This window comes from Canis lupus, chromosome 1, assembly GCF_011100685.1.
Source record: "Canis lupus familiaris isolate Mischka breed German Shepherd chromosome 1, alternate assembly UU_Cfam_GSD_1.0, whole genome shotgun sequence".
In the NCBI taxonomy this organism is placed as follows: domain Eukaryota; kingdom Metazoa; phylum Chordata; class Mammalia; order Carnivora; family Canidae; genus Canis; species Canis lupus.
The window spans coordinates 62409316-62434803 of NC_049222.1; the positions used below are offsets into that span (position 1 = coordinate 62409316).

Genomic DNA, 25488 nt, shown 5'->3' on the forward strand with positions numbered 1-25488 from the left:
ATAAAATACTGAGATCCAACCCTCTTCTATGAGAAACCTAATTAAATATAAAAACGCCAAAAGGTTAAAAACGAAAGAAATAAAAATAAACACCATGCTACAGCAGCACCAGATAAAATAGATTTTAGAGCAAACAATCCTACCAGGGTTGATAAGAAGGGACACTTCAGAATGAAAAGGGGACATAAACAGAGATATGGGATATTAATGGAAAACCTACAGTCCTAAATGTTTCTACATTTAATAAATGAATTTCAAAATACACCGAAAAAAATAAAACTGAAAAGAATGACAAGTTCACATTTATATTCTCTCATATGGCAAAACAAAAATCGGCATATAGCAACCTTGTACAATATTATCAAGTAGTTGTGCCTAACATATTTAGGGAATATTCAATCTAACTAGAGGAGTGCACAAATTGTTTTCCAGAGTGCACAGAACCATGCACTTGACCAAAATAGAACATATTCGTGGCCATAAACTAAATCTCAAATTGCAATAAACATATAACAGAAAAGATATCTGGAAACTAAGTAACACACTTCTAATTAATCCAGAGAGAAAAGATATCAAAAGGAAATGGAATGAAATTAACACACTACATTTGTGAACACACTGAAAATTAAAAATTCAAAACAATCTGAGCTTCTACATTAAAAAAAAATCAAATTAGCAAATTAAAACCAAAGTAGAATTAAGAAAATAGTAACGAAAACAAATCAAGGCAGTTAAAAGCAGAACGAGAAAATCAGTGAAACCAGTTTTAAAAGACCATTACAACTAATAAACTTAGACTCATCAGGATATTAAAAAATAAAAGAACAAGAGTAAACACGCACAAATCATGAATCATGGAAATGTGAAGAGACACAAATACAGACACTAAAAGCATTAAAAAACTAAGGGGAACATATGAACAATTTTATTTATTAGCTTAGAAAGTCTATGAAAAACCTACACTGCCAGAAATTATTCAATTAAAAAAATCTGACATAGGAGCCTGGCTGATGCAGCCAGTACAGCATCTGACTCTTAATCTTGGGCTTGTGAGTTCAAGCCCCATGTTGGGTGTACACATGTAACAATAAAATCTAAAACAAAACAAAACAAAAACCAAACCCTAACCAAACCAAAACAAAGTACACACACACACACACACACACACACACACTTAAAAATTAAATTTGTAGTTAAAAACCTTCGAGGCATAGATGGTTTCACCAGTGAGTTATATTAAGCATTTAAGGGATGAATTATGAATTCTACACAAACTATTCTAGAAAACTAAAGAGGCAAAACACTTCACAACTCTTTTCTAGCCAGAATTACTTTGACGCTAAAGCCAAAGACTTATTAAAGAACAGACCAGTATCCTTCATGAACATAAATCCTTAATATCTTGCCAATTCAAAATCAACAATATAAAAAGGATATGAAGACTTCTAATACCTGTTTCCCCGTGCAAGAAGCATGGAAGTCACCACTCCGTCCTAACTAGTAAAAAGCTGAACAGAGTGAAAAATCAAGAACTTTTAGGATCCATAAGAGCGATTAGGATATAGGATAAACCACTGCCCTCAAGATTGGAGACAGATAGGCAAATATAAGGAGTTATGGCTTACCAGAGCAGAGATTCACAAATGGAAATGAATTTAGGAACCAATGCCCAGGTAGGACAAACTGTTAACCGAAGAACTGTAGAAATTCCCTCATGCTTCCTGCAGCAGAGGGGAAATGGAACTGTTTTAAAACATACCCAAAACACTGTTCTTTACAATGCCTACGCTAAGGAGAAACTAGTTAATGAGAACCTAACCTGGGGGGTATTATCAAAGCCACAATAGTGCAGGGAAATGGAAATACTCACTTCCAGCCCAAACTAGCCATCCTCTTCTATTAGGGAAAAAAACCCTGAGAAACACTTGTATAGTTCACAGTCCAAAGACATAGGCTCACTAAATGACTAAGACCTAAACATAGGGCTGTGGAAACTTCTTCCCTAACACCTCACCACAATGTGACCAAAATCTATTTATATCAATCACTTTTACCCAGTACAGCATGTCCAACTATCAAGAAAAAGTTACAAAGCACAACAAAAGGTAAAAAACAAAACAAAACTTAAGGAGTGAGAGCAAACATCAAAATCAGATATGGTAGGGATGCTGGAATTATCAAACTAGGAATTTAAAACATTACAAAAAAAAATAATAACTTGAAGCCTCCCCATTAATATCAGGTACAAACCAAGGATGTTTCCTCACTCTTCCTTTTCAACATTGACTATAAGTTTCAGCTAATAATAAGACAAGAAAAGGAAATAAAAGGTATATGCACTTGGAAAAAATATAAAATTATTTTTCTTCACAGATGACATTATCATCTACATAGAAAATTCAAAAGAATGGATCAAAAGAAAGCCCCAAAAAACCATTATAGTAGGGCTGCAGAATACAAAGTTTAAATACAGAAGTCAATCACTTTCCTATATCAGCAATAAAAAAGAACTTGAAATTAGAAATACATTACCATTTACATTAGTATCCAAAACCAAAAACCCCCAAGTACTTAGGTATCAATCTAACAAAATAAGTAGAAGATCAATATGAGAAAAAACACAAAATTCTGATAAGCAAAATAAATGAACAGATATTCCACGTTCATGCATTAGGATGACTCAATACAATCAAGATATCAATTCCTCAAACTTGATCTATAGATTCAGTGCATTCCCAATTAAAATCTCAACAAGTTCTTGTGTAGATATTGATAAGCTGATTCTAAAATTCATATAGAGAGACAAAAGACCCAGAATAACCAACATGATATTGAAGAACAAAGTTGAAGGACTGATACTACCAGACTTAAAATTTATTATGAAGCAACAACAGTAATCAAGTCAGTGTGGCACTGTCAAAAAGAAAATAACAAATCAATGGAACAAAACAGCGATAAATAGCCTCAGATAAATACAATCAGCTAATCTTTGACAAAGGTGCAAAGGCAATTCAACGAAGCAAATATGGTTTTTTCAACAAAAGGTGTTGTAACAACTGAGCATCAGCATGCAAAAAAACGAATCTCAACATACACAGATCTCACACCCTTCCCCCAAATTAACTCGAAATAGATCTTAAATCTAAATATAAATCCTAAAACTATAAAACTAGTATAAGATTATATACAAAAAAACTAAATGATCTTGGTTGTGGCAATGACTCCTCAGATACAACATGAAAGGCATGATCCACAAAGAAAAAATAATTGATAAGCTGGTCTTCATTAAAATTTTAAAAATTCTGCTTTGCAAAGGTCTATGTCAAAAGAATGAAGAGAGGCCGACTGTGTGAAAATATTTGCAAAAGACATATCGGATCTTAAAGGACTATTATCCCAAACCCAGAAATAACTCTTAAAACACAACAATAAGAAAACAATCAGATTAACAAATGGGTCCATGGACACCTCACCAAACTCCATACATAGATGGCAAATATATGAAAAGATGTTCCACATATTTCATATGTGTATGAGAAATGTGTGTTAATATAAGATATCACTATATGCCTATTAGGAAGGCTAAAATACAAAACACTGATAATACCAAATGCTGATGAGCATATGGATCAACAGTGATTCTCATACACTGCTGGTAGGAAAACGGTACAACCACTTTGAAAGACAGCTTGACAGTTTCTTATAAAACTAAACAGATGTTTACCAATACAATCCAGTTAAGTACCAAGAAAACCTCACGTACACACTAAAACCTGCACTCGGATGTTTACAGCAGCTTTATTCCTAACTACCCAAACTTGGAAGCAACCAAGATGTCCTTCAGTAGATTAATGAACAAATAAACTGTGGTACATCTAAATAATGGTGTATTAGTGCTGAAAACAAAGGAGTTCTCAAACCATGAAAAGACCTGAAAAAATCTTAAATGAGTACTATCAACTTAAAACAATGTGAAAAAAAACTACATCTTGTAGGATTACGACTGTATGAAATTCTGGAAAAGGCTAAAGCATGGAGACAGTATCAGTGACTGGAGTGGGTACAGGGGTGAATAGGCAAGGCACACAGGATTTTAAGAGCACTGGAAATATTCTGTATGCTACTATAATGGTGGATACAGGTTATTAAACATTTGCCCAAACTCACAGAATGTCCAACAACAGGGGTGAACCATAATGTAAACTATAAACTTTGGGTGATTATGATATGCCAACAAAGATTAACTAATTTTAACAAATATATCCTCCCACACACTCCGGTGGGGGATATGATAATGAAGGAGGCTACCCATGGGTTGGCTCAGGAGATATACAGGAAATCTTTGTATCTTTCAAGTTTTCTATGAATCTAAAACTACTGCAAAGAAAGCCCCCCCCCCCCCTGTTTTTTGAGAGAGAGCACAAGCATACAAGTGGGGGAAGGGACTGAGGGGCAGAGAATGAGCGACAGAAAGAATCTTAAGCAGGCTCTATGCTCACGATCTAAGATCATGACCTAAGCCAAAATCAAGAGTCAGATGCTCAACTGACTGAGCTACTCAGGTGCCCCTAAAGAAGACTTTAAAAATAAATAAGATATTGTGACCAGGTAGGGTTTAGTCAGGGAAAATAGGCTGATTTAGCTTTTGAAAATCAATCAATGCAATTCATCATATTCACAAACTAAAGAAAAACCATTTACAGTCATCTCAATGAATGCAGGAAAATCACTTGACAAAATTCAACGGTCATTTTTGATAAATTGAACAAAACTTTCTACAAAGAAAGAAGACAATATCCTCAACTTGATGAAGTGCATTTACAAAAAAATCTATACTGTCATCCATACTTCATGGTGAAAGTCTGATATCCCCTATGGCTCCAAACATATCCAAGGATATCTGTTCTCATCACATATATTTATGTACAAGACAAGAAAGAAAAAGAATACACACAAGAAGGGAGGGAAAAAATCGTTTCCATTCACAAATAATTGCTTACTTGGAAAACCCCAAAAAACATACAGAATGCTATTAGAATTACAAGGGAATTTAACAAGATCTCAGGACACAAAGTCAGTACACATATATTAATCACACTCCTGCACACCAATAAATAACAACTGAAAACTGAAATTAAACAAAAAGAAATACTAAAGTATAAATCTAACAAAATATATACTAGATACCAAATGAGAATTAAAAAACACTGATGAAATAAATCAAAGACTTAAATGACTTAAATAAACAGGAAGATAAATAAAATGGGCTCATGAACTGAAAAACTCAATATTATAAAATGACAATTCTTTCTAAACTTATCTATAGAATGAACCATATTCCAACCACAATCTTAGCAGGAGTTTGGTAGAAATAAACCAGTTGCTTTAAAAATGTATATGGAAAGGTAAGGGAACTAGACGAGCCCAAAGAATTTTGGAATGTAAGACTGGAAGACTCACACTACCTAACTTCAAGATTAACTTTAAAGCCACAGTAATCAAAATAGGGTGGAGTTTAGGCAAAAGTATGGGCACAAATAAATGAAATAGAATACAGTTCATAATAGACTTATGTAAATATGGTAAAAGGATTTTTGATAAAAATACCAAAACAATCAATATAGAAAAGATAATCTTTTTAATAAGCAGTGCTGAAATAACTATCTAAAAGAACTTAAGGAGCATGTGAGTGACTCAGTGGTTGAGCATCTGTCTGCCTTTGGCATCGGTCATGATCCTGGGATCCAGTCCTGCAGCAGGCTCCCTGCAGAGAGCCTGCTTTTCCTTCTGCCTATGTCTCTGCTTCTCTCTCATAAATAAATTAAAATCTAAAACAAAAAACAAAAACACCAAAACAAAAGCTTAAGCCACAACCAAACCATATACCAAAATTAACTGAGGATTTCTTAGGTATGATATGAAAAGCATGACCCACAGAAGAAAGAAAACTGATAAACTAAGCCTCATCAAAATTAAGAACTTCTGCTCTTTGAAAGACATCCTGAAGAGAATTAAGACAAGCCACAGACTTTAATATAGGGGAACCAGGTAGCTGATAAATGATTTGTACTTAAGAATATATAATGAACTTTTAAAGCTTAGTAAGAAACCAACCAAAAAACTGAGCAAAAATTCTTTTAGTATTTAAAAAAAAAAATACATGGATGGCAAACAAGCACATGAAAAAGTGCTCAACATCATCAGTTACTAAAGATATGCACACTAAAACCATAATAAGATACCACCACACACACATTGGAATGCCTAATAATCAAATAATACCAAGTACTGAGAACTCTCTTTGTTGGTAGGAATGAAAATTAGTACAGCTACTTTGAAAACCAGCTTGGTAGTTTCTTAGAAATCAAATGTGTGCTTGTCATATTGCTCAGCAATTCCACTGCTAGATAGTTTACCCAAGCAAAAGAGAATTTAAGAGTCACACAAAAAAATCTTTATGGCACCTTTACAGAAATGCGTGTAGCTCTTTTATCACCAGGATGTGGAGATGCCCTTCACCTATACATAGAAAGTAACTTGTGGTACATCCAAGCAATGGAATACTATGCAAAAATAAAAAGGAACAAACCACTAATACACGTAACATGAATAAATCTCAAATGAATTATACTCAGTAAAAAAAGCCAGACTCAAAAAGGCCATATGCTGTATGATCCTATTCATATGCCACTCTGGGAAGAAAGAACTCTGGAGACTGAAAAAACAGTGGTTGCCAAGGTGGGAATCACAGAATTTTTTAAGGTGCGGTTTTGTAGTTATATATAACTACAAGATTTCTCAAAAATTCACGGACCTGTATATTACAGAGTGTGAATTTCACATAAATTAAATCAACTAAGAAAAGAAAGATAAAGATATAGAAAAACAATATGGAAAGAAAATAAAGACAATATATCATCATGAAGGTAACTGGTGTCCTTAAAATAGAGAATCTTCTAAATAAACAAAAAGATATTCAAAGATAAAATACAAGAAAAACTTCCCTAGATGAAGAAGTGAATCTATATTTTCAATAGAATACTATTTTCTAGATGAGAAAAAATGATAGATTTAAAGTCAGACATATATGGTTAATTTCAAAGATAAGTAAAAACTCTTCAGATATTCAGGTAGAGTTGGAAACAAGTCAACAGAACATGTGAGATGTTCTGGGAGGGGGTGGACACCACAGTGTTTCAAGACAAAACACTATTCATAGAAAACACTATTAAGTTCTGAAGGAAATGGTATACTATTATACTGGTAAATAATGTCTCAAAAACTTAAGAGATATTTTTATATATGAAAGAATTCATGCTGAAATCCATGAATTCTTCAAAAAATCCACCAGATTATAAAATTTAGTCAATTAGGAGAGGACATGAAGATGAAAAAAACTGGGAGAAGCCATGGTTAAAAAGGAATGCAATGCGCTTTCAAACTACTTAAGTGTAGAGCAGCAGTTATCACAATCACCTGGAGGGTTCATTAAAACAGAATGCTGGCCCTTAGTGTTTCCCTAACTCTCTTGGTATGCTGATGCTAGAATCCAGGGAACATGTTTTAAGAATGACTTGTTTAGTTCTAAAACTAAACAACTAGGATAATTATGGTTATAAAACACAATGGTCACATATAAAATAATAATACAAAGAGATTCTGATAAAGGTAGCAGACTGAATATGTGAATTTACCCACGCTCCCTTTAGAAATATCAATGAATTTTTTTTTTTAAAAAGGGCTTTTTAAAAGGAGTAGACTTAAAATGAACAAACTTAGGAATGAACTTAGAAAAGGTCAAAGACTTGCAGATTTTTTCTCCTGTTCTTTTTGACCCTTTAAGGCCTAGAAAATTGAAAATATAAGCCATCAAAGGAATGTAGAGTAGAATTCTCAAACATCAGGAATTGGTGGCACCAGGTAGCATCCATAACTGAAGCAGAAGGTAGGGGTAAAAATAGGATTATTAAATGCTTCTTTAAAGAGCAGTTAAGACTCTCGAATTTCATTCCATTTTTTTGTTCTGGCCAACTGAAGAGGATAAAGCAGAATTTCTCAAGTTAGGCACTGATATCTTGGGCCAAAAAATTCTTTGTTGCTAGGGGCCAGCCTGTGCAGTTGTAAAAGTTTAGCGGTATCTCTGGCTTTTATTTACTAGATGCTATTAGCACCTCTTACCCCAAATTGGACAATGAAAAAAAAAATGCCTGCAGACATTGCCAAATGTCCCTTGGGGGCAAAACTGTGCCCAGTTGAGAACCACTGCTGTAGAAACATGTCCTTAGATGAATCTTTTTAGCAAACTCTCCTGATGAAGAAATGTCTAACGTCCAGCAACTCATTTACTTTTATTTTTGTTAAAACCAAGAAAAATAAGATTTAATGCTTTGTTTAAAAATACATGTTTAGCATGCTACTACCATTCCTAAAAAATATTTTTGTCCTTTCATCCATGTGTCATGTATTGACAGAAGAGTATTATTGGTGGTAGCATATTTTTTGTGACATTTAAAGTTTGTACTCTGCTTGATTGTTCAGTGACTATGAATCATTTCTGCAAAACCAAGTTATTGTACTAAAAAACAAAAATCTAGCAGAGGCTGACACAAAATAGGTAGGCAGTAATCACTAGCTCTTTCTTTTTAACTAGATTATCTTGGGCAACAATAACAAAAATGATTGTTATTGTACATAAGGTCCAGTACCTCAAAAAAAAAAAATCAACTCTAGTTATTAACATCATTGTTGAGATTGTGGTGGAGAAAAGCACTGAGGTAGGCATAAATTGATGGTAATGTAGTTTCAGGATTAGGTGGGAGATCCACAGATGTTTAAGTGGTCAATGTAATAACCGATCAAAGAGCACACATGAACCAAGGATTATGACCAATCTAATTCTAGGCCCCTTAGCAAAAAATCTTAAAATAAAAAATTAACTCCAATCTCTATACAACAGTACTACATGTATTTTTTTCGTGTTTTCATAGTTCAGAAATTTTCCTACAGCTGTTTTAACTCAGGAAAATTTACAAAAGTTGATTAGGCCTCAAGAAATCTGAGTAAAAACTAAGATTTAATTGTGGTTTAACTGTTCTAATTTAATGACCTGAATACTTTTCAAAATTTAATTGTAAATTTGTCAAAACCTTTATTTTTTTTAATTTTTTATAAAGCTTTTATTTATTCATGACACAGACAGAGAGAGGCAGAGAGAGAAGCAGGCTCCATTCGGGGAGCAAATTTGTAAAAACCTTTAAATTAGTGTATTGATCATTAAGACTGCTGAAAAAAATGGATTTGTATATTATAGGCAAAGTCCCCTTTAGTTGCTATAAAATTACACCAAAATTGAACAATTCAGGAATAGACACATAAGCACCAGGAAGGAAAGGGGGGGGGGGGATATAGACAGAATTGCATACTATAGAGTTAATTGCTTTTGTAGACTGGCCACAATAATCTAGCACACTTAAGATCAACCTTGGCCACCTAGCCTTATTCGCCAGAGATCTAATTAGTGGAAGGTAAGAAAACGGTCTGCTTGTTACTACCTTTCCAATATACCTTGTCATTAACAATGACTAAAATGCAGTGTCAATTTTACCAATTTTCTAGTCAATAAAGATGAAGAATTAAGTTGTAAAAACTTTAATAGGAATGTTATTTTTCCATATTGTCCACTAAAGCGATTTTCTTTCTGATTTATGATACATAAATATAAAAAAAAATCTTAACCCCTTCCCCCCCAATAATCGTTTGAGGGGGGGGGGTGTTCATCATGGTCCTGGAGACAAAACTGAACACATGAATTCTTCCTTTTATGTCTTTACTATATACAAAGAACACGCCTACTTGATAATGGACCAAAATCTGACTTTATAAGTCACACATTTCCCCCCCAAAAGAAAACAATGTTCTAACATTTATAATTTTGTAATACATTTATTACACCATGCCTCTTTTGTATTAAACAATAGACTCAAGTAGACTCTCGAGTTTTTTTTTTTTTACTGAGATTAAAAATACCTGGTTTTCATGGCCAACTACAGGAAGAAATATAAACGTAATCAAGAGAATGATCTCGGTGGAAGTAACCACCTCCAGGCATCACTTTATTAAAATCTAACATTTATAGTTCAAGCAATAGCAGAACTTTCTGAAAAAAAAAAAAAAAAAAGGAGAGATCTGTAAAATAATAAAAATTCTGCGCCCTGTATATAATGGAGTCATTCGGGAAATCAGCCAAGCGTTAGACGTGGAATTTAGAAATCACAGATTAATGAGATATGATGTGAACCCAAATACCTAGCCCCGAATTACAAATAACTACTAAAACTGTCATGTTAGTATGTTGTCTACATGCGGAGGGGAGTGTGTGGATTATCTTAACTTAAATTTGCACCCCCTGAATCAAGAAACCGTACCGTTATAATGAAAAATGGTTTCACTCTGACGACGCTATCCAAGTAAAATGCGACCTACACCCGATTAAAGGAAATTTGCGTGCTTCAGGTCAAAAGATACTGAGTACCCTCAGATGTAGGATTACTTGAGCACTACAGTCCTTCGGCGGTAGCACGAAGGCAGGGGGACCCAGCAGGGCGCTGGGGCTGAGCAGCGCCCGCGCACTACGGCCGGGCTGGCCCACCTGCCGGGCATCTAAGTGTCCTCGGCCCCGCAGAACAAAGAGGCCGGCAGGCCTCCGGGGACCGCAGCGCCGCAGCCGGAGGTCGCCGGCAACGTGACGAGAGACACGGTGCTCCGCGGAAAGGGCCTAAGACGCCTGGACACGCGGCCCACGCAGACACAAGGGAAAAACCACCAACAAAAAGGCACCTGGAGGAACAGGGGAGCAGCTTTCACCAGAGACGGCGGCGGGGTGGGGGAGGGAGGCCGCAGCTCGGTCGGCTTCTCCCCTCGGGGCAACGCTCCGGTGTCCGCCGCTCCTCGCGGCCCCCGCACTCCGCTCTTCGCAACCAGCCGCGGGGCCTCGAAAGCGGCGTCGGCGCGACCGCGGGAGACAGGGAGAAAACAGGGACGGAAGGCACTCCCTGACGAGATGGGTGGAGCACCACGTTACCGACGCTCCGCACACAGCCCGGCCCGCGTTCCCTTCTCCTTCACCTCTTAACGCTTAAACACCGCCGCCCCCCCTCCCCCGAAGGCCACGAAAACCCTCCTTACCCAGCTCGCCACGGAGCACAGCCCCAGGACGTTCCCCATCTCCGCGGCGCCGACGGACACGGAGCCGACGGCAACAAGATGGAGACAGCACCTCTCTCCACCCTGTCGGGCCTTATTTACTATCTGCGAGCCACTTCCGGCGCAGAGCCCACCCCGCCCCTCAGCTTTGCGTCACTTCCGTTGAGGCCTGCGTTCGGGTGTGGCGGGCGGGCGCGCGGGGAGGGTGTCGCGTAGAGATTGCGCATGCGTGTTCTTGCAGCTCGAGGCCGCGGTCCTCGGAGCGGGATCCAGGTGAGAAGCCTCTCACCTTCGCTTGATGTTTCTGAGCGGAGGCTGGCGGGTGATTTTGTCCGCCGGCCGTCAGGAGAGTTTCTCGCTACTTTTGGAGGAATGCCTTCTCTCCCAGGACCATCCGTTCATCCACTTACTTCTAGTTTTTTTTTAACACTTTTTCGTCTTCTGTGCCCCGCTTACCTGCTCAGGTGCTTCCTGCAGGCTGCTGCTGGGGGCAGGTTTCCGTTCGGGTCCGCCTAGTGCCTCCTGTCACTTCTTGGTTGTGGACGACGCCTTTTAGTGTCTTGTCCCATGAAGATGTTCCGGGAAGTCGGCATGGTCAACAAATGTGACCACAGGTGAAAAGACACCTAACACGGATCCTAGGAACGCAGACCTCGCATTGATGTGTACTGAAGGTCGGGAGCTGCTCAGGAGACGTTCGGAAATCCTTGCAGATTAAGTGAGGACCTTCCTTTGCATCACCTCCGGGGGATGCACGCGAAGTTGCGCTCAGCGGGGATCAAATAATTGCATTTCCCAGGGTGCGCAGACTGAAGTAGAATCCCAAGCAGTGTTCGGATTTCAGGAGGTTGACAGGATTTTCATGGGGGGAAAAAAGAGGAAGATGGGGGTAAATCGTTTAAAAGGAGAGTTCAGGGCAGCGCTGGGGGGCTCAGGGGCTGAGCACCTGCCTTGGGCCCAGGTCATGACCCCGGGGTCCCGGGATCGGGGTCCCTGCATGGAGCCTGCTTCTCCTTCTGCCTGTGTCTCTCATGAATAAATAAATAACCTCTTTAAGAAAAACAAAACAAAACAACAAAAACAAAAAGATGGGCAGCTCCTCAGACCCTTTCTAAAAATAATAATAATAAAAAAATAAGAGAGTTCATTGGTGCTGACAAGTAGGGCTAGATTTGCACTTCATGGATGGGCCAGGCGGAGTGGTCAGTAGGCAAAAATTCACTTTAATTAGTCTTTTCAAACAGGATGTTCTCCTATTTGCTGATTTCTTGCAAATAAAGACGGTTTGGCCCAGTTCAAAGGTTAGAGAAACAGGATGTGAAGGCACCTTCCCCTCAAATGGCTGCTCTGGCTCCGTTTTAAAATGGTGCTACCGAAGTCTTTTTAACAAAGATACAGGATTGAAGTGGATATCCAAAGAAAAATGTTGTAGAGTTAGAAGAGTCCTTAATACAGATCAAAAAAATTTAACACTGGAAAAATTACCAAGTGGAGATAAGCTATCAGGCTTAGTCTTTAACTTCTCTTTGATTGTTGATGTCATTTAGGCCCACCCCTACTTTCAGGGTCTGCGTTTCAAATTCTGCTTTCAACATAAGTTGTGAAAATACCTTTAGTAAAGGTACTTGACTTCTCAGAATCTCAGAATCCTTATTAGTAATATATCAACTTTTAAGAGTTGAGAGGATCAAATAATATCCGTGGTCTTATCCGTTGTAGCACCATGTGAGCTCAGGGTAGAATATCAAAACAAACTTATATCCCCCAAAATCAATTGTCTTAAAGGACGAATAAAATTTATGCATAGTTTATATTGTACCATACAAGGACAGAAAGCATCTATGAAAAGTATTTTATGACTTTAATCCTAAAATAATTAAATTCTAAATGTAGTAAGCCAGGAACACACAAAATAACCTGTAGGGGTCAGTATAAACTTAGAATTGGAAGAGACCCTATCCTGATTAAAGACCTGCTTTTGTCAATTAATCTATAAAAATCAAAATATGATAAAGGTACAGACACTCTCCTGATTTATTACCTTAGTATAAACTAGCCTGTGAACAATTTTCTTTCCACACAGGTTCTTTTTTTTTTTTTCCCACCAAAAGTAAGCCAGTAATTCCTGTAACAACCAGATATGTCTATACCAGTGAAATAGATGAATACAAAAGTATATTTACTTCAGGCAGAGCATATATAAATTTAGGGGAAAAAAAGCAAATATTCATGTAAATAATGAAGTGAGTAGAGAATTCAAATGTTTCTAGTGTTTAAGATACTATTTTATAATCATTTAGAGTGACTACCTAAAGAAATGCTAATGAAATTTCTGAAACATTTTGCTTCTCAAGGGCAATCAGCTAAAAAATATGTTAAGAATTTATTGACCTCACATAGGAGTTGATAAAATATAATGTTATCATATATTGAAGAACTATTAAAATCAAGGATTCATTCACCAAAAAAATGTTATTATGCTGTAGAAAGAAGCCAACTATTTCTATTTAGGCATTTATCAGATTTCTGAATTTTTATCAAACATGTTATTAGGGCAATGTTTAAATCATCACTTTCCAGCAAAAGATATTGTAAGCGATGTTTATAATTTAAAATTTTCTAGTAACCACATTAAAAAGAAAAAGAGGGGATCCCTGGGTGGCTCAGTGGTTTAGCGCCTGCTTTCAGCCCAGGGACTGATCCTGGGGTCCTGGGATCAAGTCCCACGTCAGGTTCCCTGCATGGAGCCTGCTTCTCCCTCTGCCTGTGTCTCTGCCTCTCCTTCTCTCTCTCTCTGTTTCTCATGAATAAATAAATAAAATCTTTAAAAAAACATAAAATAAAAATAAAAAGATACAGAAAAAATAATTTTAACAATACTTTGATACATTTAATTTAACCCAATATCGTTTTGACATGACATTATTATAAAAATTATTAATGAAATGTTTTACATTATTTTTCATGTTAAGTTTTCTAAATCTGGTTTGTATTATACAATTACAGTGAATCTCAATTCGGACCAGCCACGTTAAAAGAGCTGACTAGCCCCCAAATTGGACAATGCATATCTAAGTATTGAGGGGAAAAAATGAAGCGATTATCCAGAAGACCCAGTAGAAAAGAAACATACTTTTCTTTGTATAAATTATTTAGATATTTCAGGATAAAGTGATTTTGAGCTTGCATATTTACATCAGACATTGAATTGAGTTCATCTATTTTTGTATAAAAATCAAATCTGATAGACTGTAAGAAGGATGAATGTTAAATTCTTAAAATTTTTTAGGCTAATGCTTTGATTAGGGCATAGTTAGACAGACACTGCACCACACTGTTCAGCAATGCCAAATGTTCGTCTTTAGTAAGAGAGAAAAGCATAAGGAGTTGGCTAATACACAGGAATTATGCTTTATTTATTTATTTTTAAAGATTAATTAATTAATTAATTAATTAATTAATTTAATGATCGACATAGAGAGAGAGGCAGAGACACAGACAGAGGGAGAAGCAGGTTCCATGTCGGGAGCCTGACATGGACTTGATCCCGGGACTCCAGGATCCCGTCCTGGGCCGAAGGCAGGTGCTAAACCACTGAGCCACCCAGGGATCCTCAGGAATTATGCTTTAAAAGGCGGTCTCACATCAAATGGATCCCAGAAGATGGACTTTTCCCATTGAATCTCCATATAGAAACACCGTTTAATTAAATGTCAATAGAGGAAAGTGTTTAGAGACATGCTTACATCTGAGGTAAGGATGCCTATGCATAAATGCTACCCCCCCCCCCCCCCGCCCCAAATTAACTGTGTGACCTTGGGCCAATTTCACTTTTTGTGCTTCAGATTCCTCAACTTTAAGATGGGAGAGTACCAGTACCTTCTTCATAAAGTTGCTGTGTGGATTAAATGAAAACAAGTGAAGTGCATAGAATGGTGTCAGGCTCTTGGTAAGTGCTCAATAAATATTAGCTGCTACTTCTAGATATCTAGATTATTTTTTCCTTTAATACCATCCCCCAACCCCCATAGTTTCTTAATCTTTGAAACCCTGTGTCTGGCTCTCAGTCAAATGTTTCCGTCTAATTTTCTCCTCAATAAAATTGAAGGCAGAATAGGGTAGGGGCTTCAGGCCTTGCTAAGTAAATAACCAGTAGACAAAACAGGCCCTTTGTATAATTCTTATTACCTGTTAACCTTAAAAATACAACTGCCAGTCATTTTGTCAGCAGAAGGTGGGTTCATTTAGGAATAGCAGAGAATGGCAATCCAGGACAAGCAAGCTGCAGCAAAACCATGGGCAGTTACGGAGAACAAAGGGGAGGAGTGTGTTATCAGTAGGGGAAAGTGGGGAGTTGGGAGGGACTGTTATAAACTAAAAAGTCCACTGACGTGAACTGGGAATTTGATTACAGCGGCTTTTCATTGGCTAGGCTGTTTCCAGGGCAAGAAGAAATCTTCCTTCCTCTGGCTGGGATGGTAAAGTAGTAAGAACTTGCAGGGTCCATCTGTTCCTGTTGGGTGTTGCAGTTGGTAACTGGTGCTAGGTGTAAGAGCTCCCCCTGTTGGCCTCCCAACCTCATCCTAAATGAGGTTTGTTTTTTGTTGTTAAATTTTTGCTGTGACTTTACTAAAGTACGACTCCCATGCATTGTTTTGTTAAGAAAATGTTTGTTGGTTTCTTTTTAAAATCTTACCAAAAACCCCATGTCAGGAGGAGATGAGAATTTGTAGTATTTAGAACCTATCCTGGATGCAGAGCAGTTATAGGATTGGTTGATTTAAGCACTTAAGCATGATAATTTTGAAAGAAAGAGGAATTCTCTGCATCCTCCTAACACCCTTCCAAACATCTCTTTTTCACAAGGAGGAAAGCATTTTCCAGAGTCTCCCCCACCCCCACCTGCCACCTGCCATCAGATTCCACTGCAACCTCAAGATCAGAATTGTCTTATATGTCTTTGCTTTAAACGATTCTTGAAAAAGCGAGTGTAGATACACCATGATAGGTTTACTCATCAGTAAACCCTACATAGGGCCCAAAGAACATAGCCTTGGTTGAGACCCAAACAAACTGAAGTTCTGTTACCAAGCCACCTCAAGTCTAGAAGCTAGCTGCTTCATTCTCAAGCAAAATTTTAAAATTCTTTTCTCTTAAAGGTTATTTATTTATTATTTATTATTTATTTTTATTTCATTTTTATTATTTCTTTTTATGGTTTATTTATTTATTTATTTATTTATTTATTTATTTATTTGAGACACACACACACACACAGAGGCAGAGACACAGGCAGAGGGAGAAGCAGGCTCCATGCAGGGAGCCCGACGTGGGACTCTATCGCGAGTTCCCGGGATCACACCCTGGGCTGAAGGTGGCGCTAAACCGCTGAGCCACCCAGGCTGCCCTCAAGCAAACTTCTAAAATTCAGTGTATTACTTTTCAATAATAAAAAAATGTCATTTTCTATAAATAAATAGAAAATGTGAATTTTTACTCACAATAATTAGGAACTTAAGTCAGTAAGACAGTAAATTTCTTTTTTTTTCTTTTAAGATATTATTTATTTACTTATTTAGAGAAAGCAGAGGGGAGGGACAAAGGGAGAGGGAGAAAGAGAATCTCAAGCTGACTCTGCCCTGAGCTCAAGCCCAATGCAGGGCTTGATCCCAGGACCCTGAGATCATGACCTGGGGTGAAATCAAGATGCTTAACCAACTGAGCCAAGCAGGATACTAATTTTCTATAAATACCTACCCATCTTCTTTTCTAGGAAATAGAATTCTTTTGAAAGCCAAAGCTTACTTGCTCCAATCTCATTTTTTATAGAAATTGCTGCTAGATCTGCAAGTCTTTTATATGACATTGTGCACATTGACTAGTTGTTAATAATTTTTAATTTTGAGAAGCTCTTTATTGGCAAATAATATTGTGTGAATATATATTTGCATAAATATAAATATATATAGAAAAATTCTATTTTAATAATGAAAACATTTAAAGCAATAGATTTTCCCTGAATAACATTTTCCATTTCTTGTAGATACAGTATGAAAAGTTCTCCATTTCATTGTATTATATAAAGGTTATGATTTCCTTTAAAATTCCCTTTTTGATATGAATGTTTTCAGCAGTGATGGTATTTCTTAATTTCCAAATAGAAGAGACTTTTCTAAAATCATTGGCTTATGACTTTTCTAATGTCATTGGCTTATGTTATTGGTTTATTTTATTATCAGTTTGTGACCAAGCATCTGATTGGTTTTTCTAAATGTTATGCTGACATAAAAAGGAAAAACCATATTATCTTTTAGAGAAACTTAAAGACCCATAAATCTATTAAATTAGGGTTATTACTTCTATTATTTAATTGCTTTGTCCTTATTTTTTATTTGCTAGATAAATCCAGTTGTAAGCAGGGTCTATTGAATCTCCCACCATAATTAAGTTTTTAACTCACTTTGTCTTGCATTTCTCATGGTATTTACTATGTTTTTAGTTATTTCTTTGATGTGTTCAAGTTACGATTATATTAGCTTTCTCAATTATAACTTTTATTAACACTGAATCCTTCTTCATTCTACTGTGTGGTACCTTAATATTCACCTTCCCTGGTATTTATATAACTATTCCTACTTTCTCATGATTTGCTTTATAACTGAAGCATTTGCTGTTATAACTGAAGCAATCAGCATTGTTACACTTCTCTCATCCTCTTGTCTCAGTTTTTGTTATTTTGCTATTTCTAAGGCATGAGGGCATTTATGTTCTCTTCTGACCCCCTCAGCTGTGTGTTTATTTTGATATTAGTTCTATCGTAAAATATAGTCAGTGTTCACTTCCAATATTTTGCTGTAGTTTCTTAAGTTATCTTTTAGTTAATGAGGTTCTGTTTTGTGGATTCCCCAAAAAAGGACTCAAGAAAACAAGATTCCTTGAGTTCTTGCTTGTTTTAAAAATTTTTTTTGCCTTTGTATGTGTATACTAGATTGCCTAGAAATAAAATTACTAGATCACCTCTCTTTGTAAGGAATTTTTTTTAGATCATCTCTCTTTGTAAGGGATTTATTTTTTTGGGTGTGTATCATCAATTGTCTTTTTTTTTTTTTTTTTTTAGTTAAGTGTTTCTGTCTCTACAGAAGTCTGAACTCAGTCTGATATTTTTCCTCTTATGAGTAACCTAATCTTTTCAACCTTCATATCCATAACTTCATTAGAATACCTTGGTATTGAACATTCTGAGTCAAGTTTCTCTGGAGCATGGGGAACCCTTTCATAGGTAAATTCAGATTTAATTTTTTCAAAAAAAGTCTTGAATTAGAATCTCAAATTATTTGCTTATTTCCATTATTTTATTTTTCTTCTATAGGAACATCAATGATTTATAGATTGGCTCTCTTGACTGTCTTCCATACATACTATCTTCTTCCTAACCTTTTTAAACTCTTTTATTTATTTATTTTAATAAAATAGTTTTTATTGGTGTTCAATTTACCAACATACAGAATAACACCCAGTGCTCATCCCGTCAAGTGTCCCCCTCAGTGCCCATCACCCACTCACCCCCACCCTCCGCCCTCCTCCCCTTCCACCACCCCCAGTTCGTTTCCCAGAGTTAGGAGTCTTTATGTTCTGTCTCCCTTTCTGATATTTCCCACACATTTCTTCTCCCTTCCCCTATATTCCCTTTCACTATTATTTATATTCCCCAAATGAATGAGAACATACACTGTTTGTCCTTCTCCGATTGACTTAAACTCTTTTATGTTGTGCAGCTTCTCTCACTTACTTCCTCACCTCTGCTATTAACATTTCTTTTTCCTATTATTTCCTCATTCCTTCTCCGAGTTCTTTTATCTATCTTTGCTTTGATCTATTGCTTCATAGAAGTCAGTTTGCTTCTTTAAGGTTGTGGTTGACTATTTTAGTCTTTCTGGTATTGTTTTTCTGGTTTATGATCATCATTGGCTACTTCTTTTTCTTCTCCTTTTCTCTTCATGCATGATAATATTCTTATATAGATCCTATGCTTATAATATTTTAATTTCTCATCTTTAAATGAGTTTTGTTCTGGACTTGGTAAATAAAGGAGATTCATGTGGAGAAATGGCCAGCACCATGTTCCACCCTATCTAAAATTTCCTTTTGACCTAATATTTTTCTGGGAGGAGAGCAGGAAGGATGTTATTTATATTTTATTTCTCCTTAGTGGAAATTGTTCCTATCCCCTATTGCCCCATAACGTTTCTTTTTAAATTTTCTTCTGTTTTCTTTTTTCTTTAGCTACTACAGCTTTCTGTCTTCATATACGAATTTATTTTCATGATCTCCAGATCAGACCCTCTGGTTTTCATACCCAAACCCGGCCCAGAGAAACAATATAACCATTGTCTACTATTGGCTTTCAACATTGCAAATAAGGAAGTTAGTTTTTCACATAAAAGTGTGCCCTCTTCCAATGAGAATTGGATTTTGCTGGTTCTTTTGGAGAACTACAGCCAAGGCATCCTCCCTGCTTCCTCTTGAATATATCCCCATATCTTCTACAGTAATTTTGTCAGCCTTTTCTTCAGTTTCACCTAGGACTTAGCTGTCCCCAGATTTTGCTTTGAAAATGAGATTGTATTTTGTTTTTCTTCCTCCTCATTCTATTTGGATGACTTCCAGGAATAGAATAAGTAAAATGCCAACTTCCACTTCCATCTTGGAACTGGAAGTTCCACTGTTGTGACTTGCATTTTATTTTATGCTTATGTCACTCCACACTGCTTGGAGTTTACCCAACATGCAGTGAACTTTTTTATCCTTCTGTCTTTGCTTTGGTATGTATTTCGACCTGAAATATTCCCAGCCCCATTTCTCATAAATGCTTTTATCTAGCTGATACCAATTTATCAGCTAATCCTCAGGTGCAACTCCTACAAATCTCCCTAACAGCCTCTCCTTTCCTTGGCTAATTTCTAACATTAAGTATGATGATTTATCTACTCTCTATGTGGCCTGAGCAGTTTTGCATGCCTACATTTATCTTACTGTTACCTGCATTACTTGCTATTCTGTTGTGTTTTTATATCCCAACCATACTAGGCTTCCTGAGAACAGTGGCTGTTTTAGGCATTTTTGTATCCTCAGGCTAAAAAAGAAATATTAGGCCTGCAATAAGCAATTAATAAACCTAGTTGAATGAGTAAATACACAGGGTATTTGGAGAGAAAACTCTCAAAATATGTGATCAGTAACATTCTTGAGCATGAAAGAGTGCATTCATTTAGAATTTAGTTTTTTTTTTAAAGATTTTATTTATTTATTCATGAGAGGCATACAGAGGGAGACAGAGAGGGAGAAGCAAGCTCCCCTTGGGGAGCCCAATGTGGGACTCAATCCCGATCCCCCATATCCTGGGATCACACCTTGAGCCAAAGGTAGACACTCAAACACTGAGCCACCCAGGCATCCCTAGAATTTAGTTTTTAAAACACTTATAAATAATTATATTTATAGATATAACTATAAAAATTAGCAATTCAGCTCAGGCAATATCGTTTTGTGTGAATGAGATTACAGTGAGTCAATCTATTCATTTCTCAGAGATTTCCATAGCAAGTTTGCTATTCAAGTGGAAATGTAATTTTTGTTGCTTCTAGTAACCCACAATCCACCTGCGATCTGTCAGCAGTAATGCTATTTCTGTTTTTAGCATCCCCATCAGTAATAATTATTGCAATTGCATCTTAGCTGATGATTCTTATTCTGCAGTGTAAGAGAAACATTCTATTATTCTTTCTGCAATATATAACTGGAAAAGTTAGCCTTTTAGTAATATAAAAAAGGATTACTTTCATGTAATCTAACATCAGATATCTTAATGTCAAGTTTAAGGGTATATTACTTCACCTTTAACTCCTTAGGAAATATATGCCTGACATTTAGCAATATAAACCTAACATATGTCTTTCTCGGTTATGCATGAACAAAACCGCACTGAACTTGTTTTTTTTTTTTTTTTAAGATTTTATTTATTTATTCATGAGAGACACAGAGAGAGAGAGAGGCAGACGCACAGGCAGAGGGAGAAGCAGGCTCCATGCAGGGAGCCTGACGTGGGACTCCATCCCGGGACTCCAGGATCACACCCTGGACCAAAGGCAGGCGCTAAACCACTGAGCAACCCAGGGAGCCCCTGAACTTGTTTTTTAAACTATTCTATAAGACTTTTTAAAGAAAAGATTTTATTTATTTACTTGACAGAAAGAGAGAGAGAGAGAGAGAGCGAGCACAAACAGGGGGAGCAGCAAGCAGAGGGAGAGGGAGAAGCAGGCTCCCCAAGGAGCAAGGAGCCCAAAGGGCTGGATCCCAGGACTCCAGGATCACGACCTGCACCAAAGGCAGACGCTTAACAAACTGAACCACCCAGGTGCCCCTATAAATGAAGACAGACACATGAAAGAACATCATATAATATTTTTTTCTTTTCTGTTTTGAAGAGAAGGTAGTAACTAAATAGACTATATACTATAAACAGTAACTATAAAAGAGCACATTTTATTGTTCAACCAACCCCCCCCATATAATAAAATAAGTTAAATTCATATTTATTGTTAGGAATAATCAAAATTATGTTGTATGATAATTAGTTATAAGTGACAATTTCTAATCTATTCACAGGTACTTTCTCTATTTGTGTGGTTATGAATAGAAGGTAAATCTGTGAGTGTTTTATATTATGTTTGATTAAGTATACCTGGTGTCCAAATAGGAGTATCAGTATATATGCTAGAGAATATATTTCTAGCTTTCATTTCTAGAAAAAGTTTCAACAAAGAAATGAGTTAAAGCTTCTACTGTGACATGAAGTCGATACCTTTATTAAACTGCCCCAACAATTTATTGTTATTTTTAAACAATGCCAGCTCTACTATCCCTCAAGGAGCCTTGGTTAAATAAACTGATTAACCTCATGTTGTTCAAATATCTTTATCATGTTTGTTCAAATATACAATTTGTGTATGGTGTGAGTTGGTAGTTTTGGTACAATTCTGAGAGGGAGAAGGAGACAGTGACAAATATGTCACTAAATTCCCAGAAGTGAAACAAATGGAAAACGTTAGAGATGGGATACAGTCATCAAGAATAAACAAAGGCCACTACAATTATCATGAAATTCAAGTAATCATTCAAATCTGTAATATTGTAGACTTAGAAAATTGTCATCAAGGTTCAAAATAAAATTTAAGGAAACTGTGAGCACTTTGGTAGAAGTCTTCAGCAGTAAAATTGCTACTACTTTGGTATCCTTCATGTGTATATATTATCTTGCTTAGTCATGAGGAAATCTAGTGATGGTTGACAGTTCAGTATATTTGGCAAATTTCTTAAACAGTTTTGCCTTAGTTCTCTCATCTGTGAAATTGGGGTAATTATAGTATCTACTTTTTTTCTTCTAGTTTTACTGAGAAATAATTGACATACATCCCTATACAAGTTTAAGAACTACAGCATGATGATTTTATTTACATATATTGTGAAACGATTACCATAATAGGTTCAGCTGACATCCATCATCTCATTTAGGTACAGTATAAAGGAAAGAAGAAAAAAGAAAAAAATTCTCTTTTTGTTGAGAACTCTTAGAATTTACTCTCTTAACAACATTCCTACATATCATACAGCAGTGTTAGCCACAGTCATCATGTTGTACATCACACCTCTAGTACTTATTTATAACTAGAAGTCTGTACCTTTTGACCGGCTTCTTCCAATTCCTCCTCCCCCAACCCTTTGCCTCTGGTAACTGCAAGTCAGATCTCATAGAAACTCCTATGAGTTTGGTGTGGTGGGGTTATTTTGGGTTTTTTTTAGGTTCCATGTAAGTAAGAACGTACAGTATTCGTCTTTCTCTGTTTTATGTCTATTAGCATAATGCCTTCAAGATCCAAGCTTTGTTGCTTATGTTTTGGATGTCATATCCAAAATATCATTACAAAGACACATCTCAAGAAGATTTATTCCTATGTTTTCTTCTAGTAATTTCATGCTGTTAGGTTTTGCATTTAAGTCTTTAATTCATATCAAGTTCATTTTTGTGAATAGTATAAGATAGAATCTAGTTTCAGTTTTTTTACATGGAATATCCAGTTATTCCAGAAAAATTTATTGAAAAGACTATGTTTTCTCTATTGAATATTCTTGGCTTCCTTGTCAAATATTAGTTGGCCACATATGCTTGGGTTTTATTTCTGTGTTCTCAGTTCTGTTCCATTTGATATGTCTATTTTTATGACATAACTCTACTGGTTTAATTACAATAGCTTTAGTATAGCTTGAAATCAGGAAGTATGATGCCTCCTGCTTTGTTCATCTTTCTCTGGACTTCTTTGGCTATTCAGGATCTTTTGAGATTTCACATAATTTTAAAAGTGTTTTTTTTTTTCTAATTCTGTAAAAAAATGCCATTGGAGTCTTGATAGTTATTACATTGAATCTATAGATGGCTCTTGGTAGAACTGACCTTTTAACAATATTAATGCTTCTGATTCATGAACATAGCATAGCTTTCCATTTATTTGTCTTCTATTTCTTTCACCAATCTCTCTTGTAGTTTTCAGAGTAGAGATCCTTCACCTCCTTGATTAAATTTATTTCTAAGTATTGTTTTTGATGTTATTGCAAGTGGGATTAGTTTCTTCTTTTTCTTAAAATTTGTTGTTAGTGTTTAGAACTTCTACTGAATTTTGTATGCTAGTTATATATCTTTCAATATTACTGTATTCGTTGATTAGATCTAACAGGTTTTTGGTTGTGCCTTCTGGATTTTCCATATATAAAATTTACAAATAGAGACAATTTTACTTCTTCCTTTCCAATTCTGATAAATTTTATTTCTTTTTCATGCCTGATTGCTCTAGCTAGGACTTCTAGTACTATATTGAGTAGGAATGGTGAGAGTGATCACCCTTGTCTTATTCCTTATCTTAGAAGAAAAGTTTTTAACCTTTCACTGTTGAGTATGATTTTTAACTGTCAGCTTGTCATATATGAACCATTGTTATATTGTGATATCTTCCCTCTGTGCTTAATTTGTGGAGAGACTATTTTTTTATCATGAATGGATGTTAAATTTTGTCAAATGCTTTTTTGGTATCTATTGTGATAATTATATGATTCTTTTCTTTCATTCCATCAATGTGATATGTCACATTGATTGATTTGCATATGGTGAACCATCCTTGTGCCCCAGCGATAAATCCCATCTGATCATGGAAAATGATCTTTTTAATGTGTTGCTGCATTCAGTTTGTTAGCATTTTTTTTTTTTTTTTGGAAAATTTTGTATTTATGTCTCTCAGGTATCTTGGCCTTTAATTTTCTAGTAGTATCCTTTTCTGGTTTTAGAATCATTATAATGCTGGCCTCATAAAATGAGTTGGGAGTATTTCCTCCCCTTCAGTTTTTTTTGGAGAGTTTAGAGAAAGATTGGTATTAATTCCTTGTTAAATGGTAAAATTCACCAGTGAACCCATCTGGTCCTGAACTTTTTTTCATTAAGAGATTTTTGATTATGGATTCAAACTCCTTACTAGTAATTGGTCTATTCAGATTTTCTATTTCTTCTTGATTTAGTCTTGGTAAGCAGTACACATTTCTGAGAAATTTTTCGTTTCTTTCTTTTTCAGATAGTGGAGAGAAATTGGGGGGGGGGGGGACTAGAAGAGGGGAGAGAGAGAGAATGTGTGTAAATCTTAAGCAGGTTCCTTGCTCAGCATGGAGACCAGGGCAGGGCTTGATCTCATGACCTTGAGATCATGACCTGAGCAGAAATCAAGAGTTAGACACTTAACTGACTGAGCCACCCAGACATCCCTCCATTTCTTTTAGATTGTCTAGTTTGTTGGTATATAGTTGTTCATAGTAGCCTCTAATGATCCTTTGTATTTCTGTGGTATCAGTTGTAATGTCTCCTTTTTTCATTTATAGGTTTATTGATTTAGGTCTTTTTTTTTTTTTCTCCTTGGTTAGCCTAGCTAAGGGTTTGTCAATTTTGTTTATCTTCTTAAAGAACTAACTCTTAGTTTGGTTAATCTTTTCTATTGTCTTTGTTCTCTTTTTCTATTCTAATCTTTATTATTTCCTTTCTTTTGCTAACTTTGGGCTCAGGTTGTTCTTCTTTTTCTAGTTCCTTAAGACGTAGAGGTTGGTGGCTTATTTGAGATCTTTTTTACTTCTTATTATAGGCACTTATTTCTATGAACTTCCCTCTTAGAAATACTTTCACTGGATCCCATAAGT

General features: G+C 36.1%; 1 protein-coding gene and 1 long non-coding RNA gene across 2 annotated transcripts in view; one reads left to right on the forward strand and one right to left on the reverse strand.

The window, feature by feature from the left end:
* The window catches only part of SERINC1 (serine incorporator 1), a 31873-nt gene extending 20533 nt beyond the window's left edge, over positions 1 to 11340 (reverse strand). Inside the window, exon 1 of the mRNA XM_038526683.1 lies at positions 11185 to 11340. Within this exon, the coding sequence (XP_038382611.1) occupies positions 11185 to 11223 (39 nt within the window). The 5' untranslated portion in view covers positions 11224 to 11340. The remainder of the gene's footprint in view (positions 1 to 11184) is intronic.
* A 3418-nt stretch (positions 11341 to 14758) lies between these two features.
* The window catches only part of LOC119870786, a 70774-nt gene continuing 60044 nt past the window's right edge, over positions 14759 to 25488 (forward strand). Inside the window, exons 1-2 of the long non-coding RNA XR_005353860.1 lie at positions 14759 to 14955; positions 15048 to 15151. This is a non-coding gene — a long non-coding RNA (uncharacterized LOC119870786). The remainder of the gene's footprint in view (positions 14956 to 15047; positions 15152 to 25488) is intronic.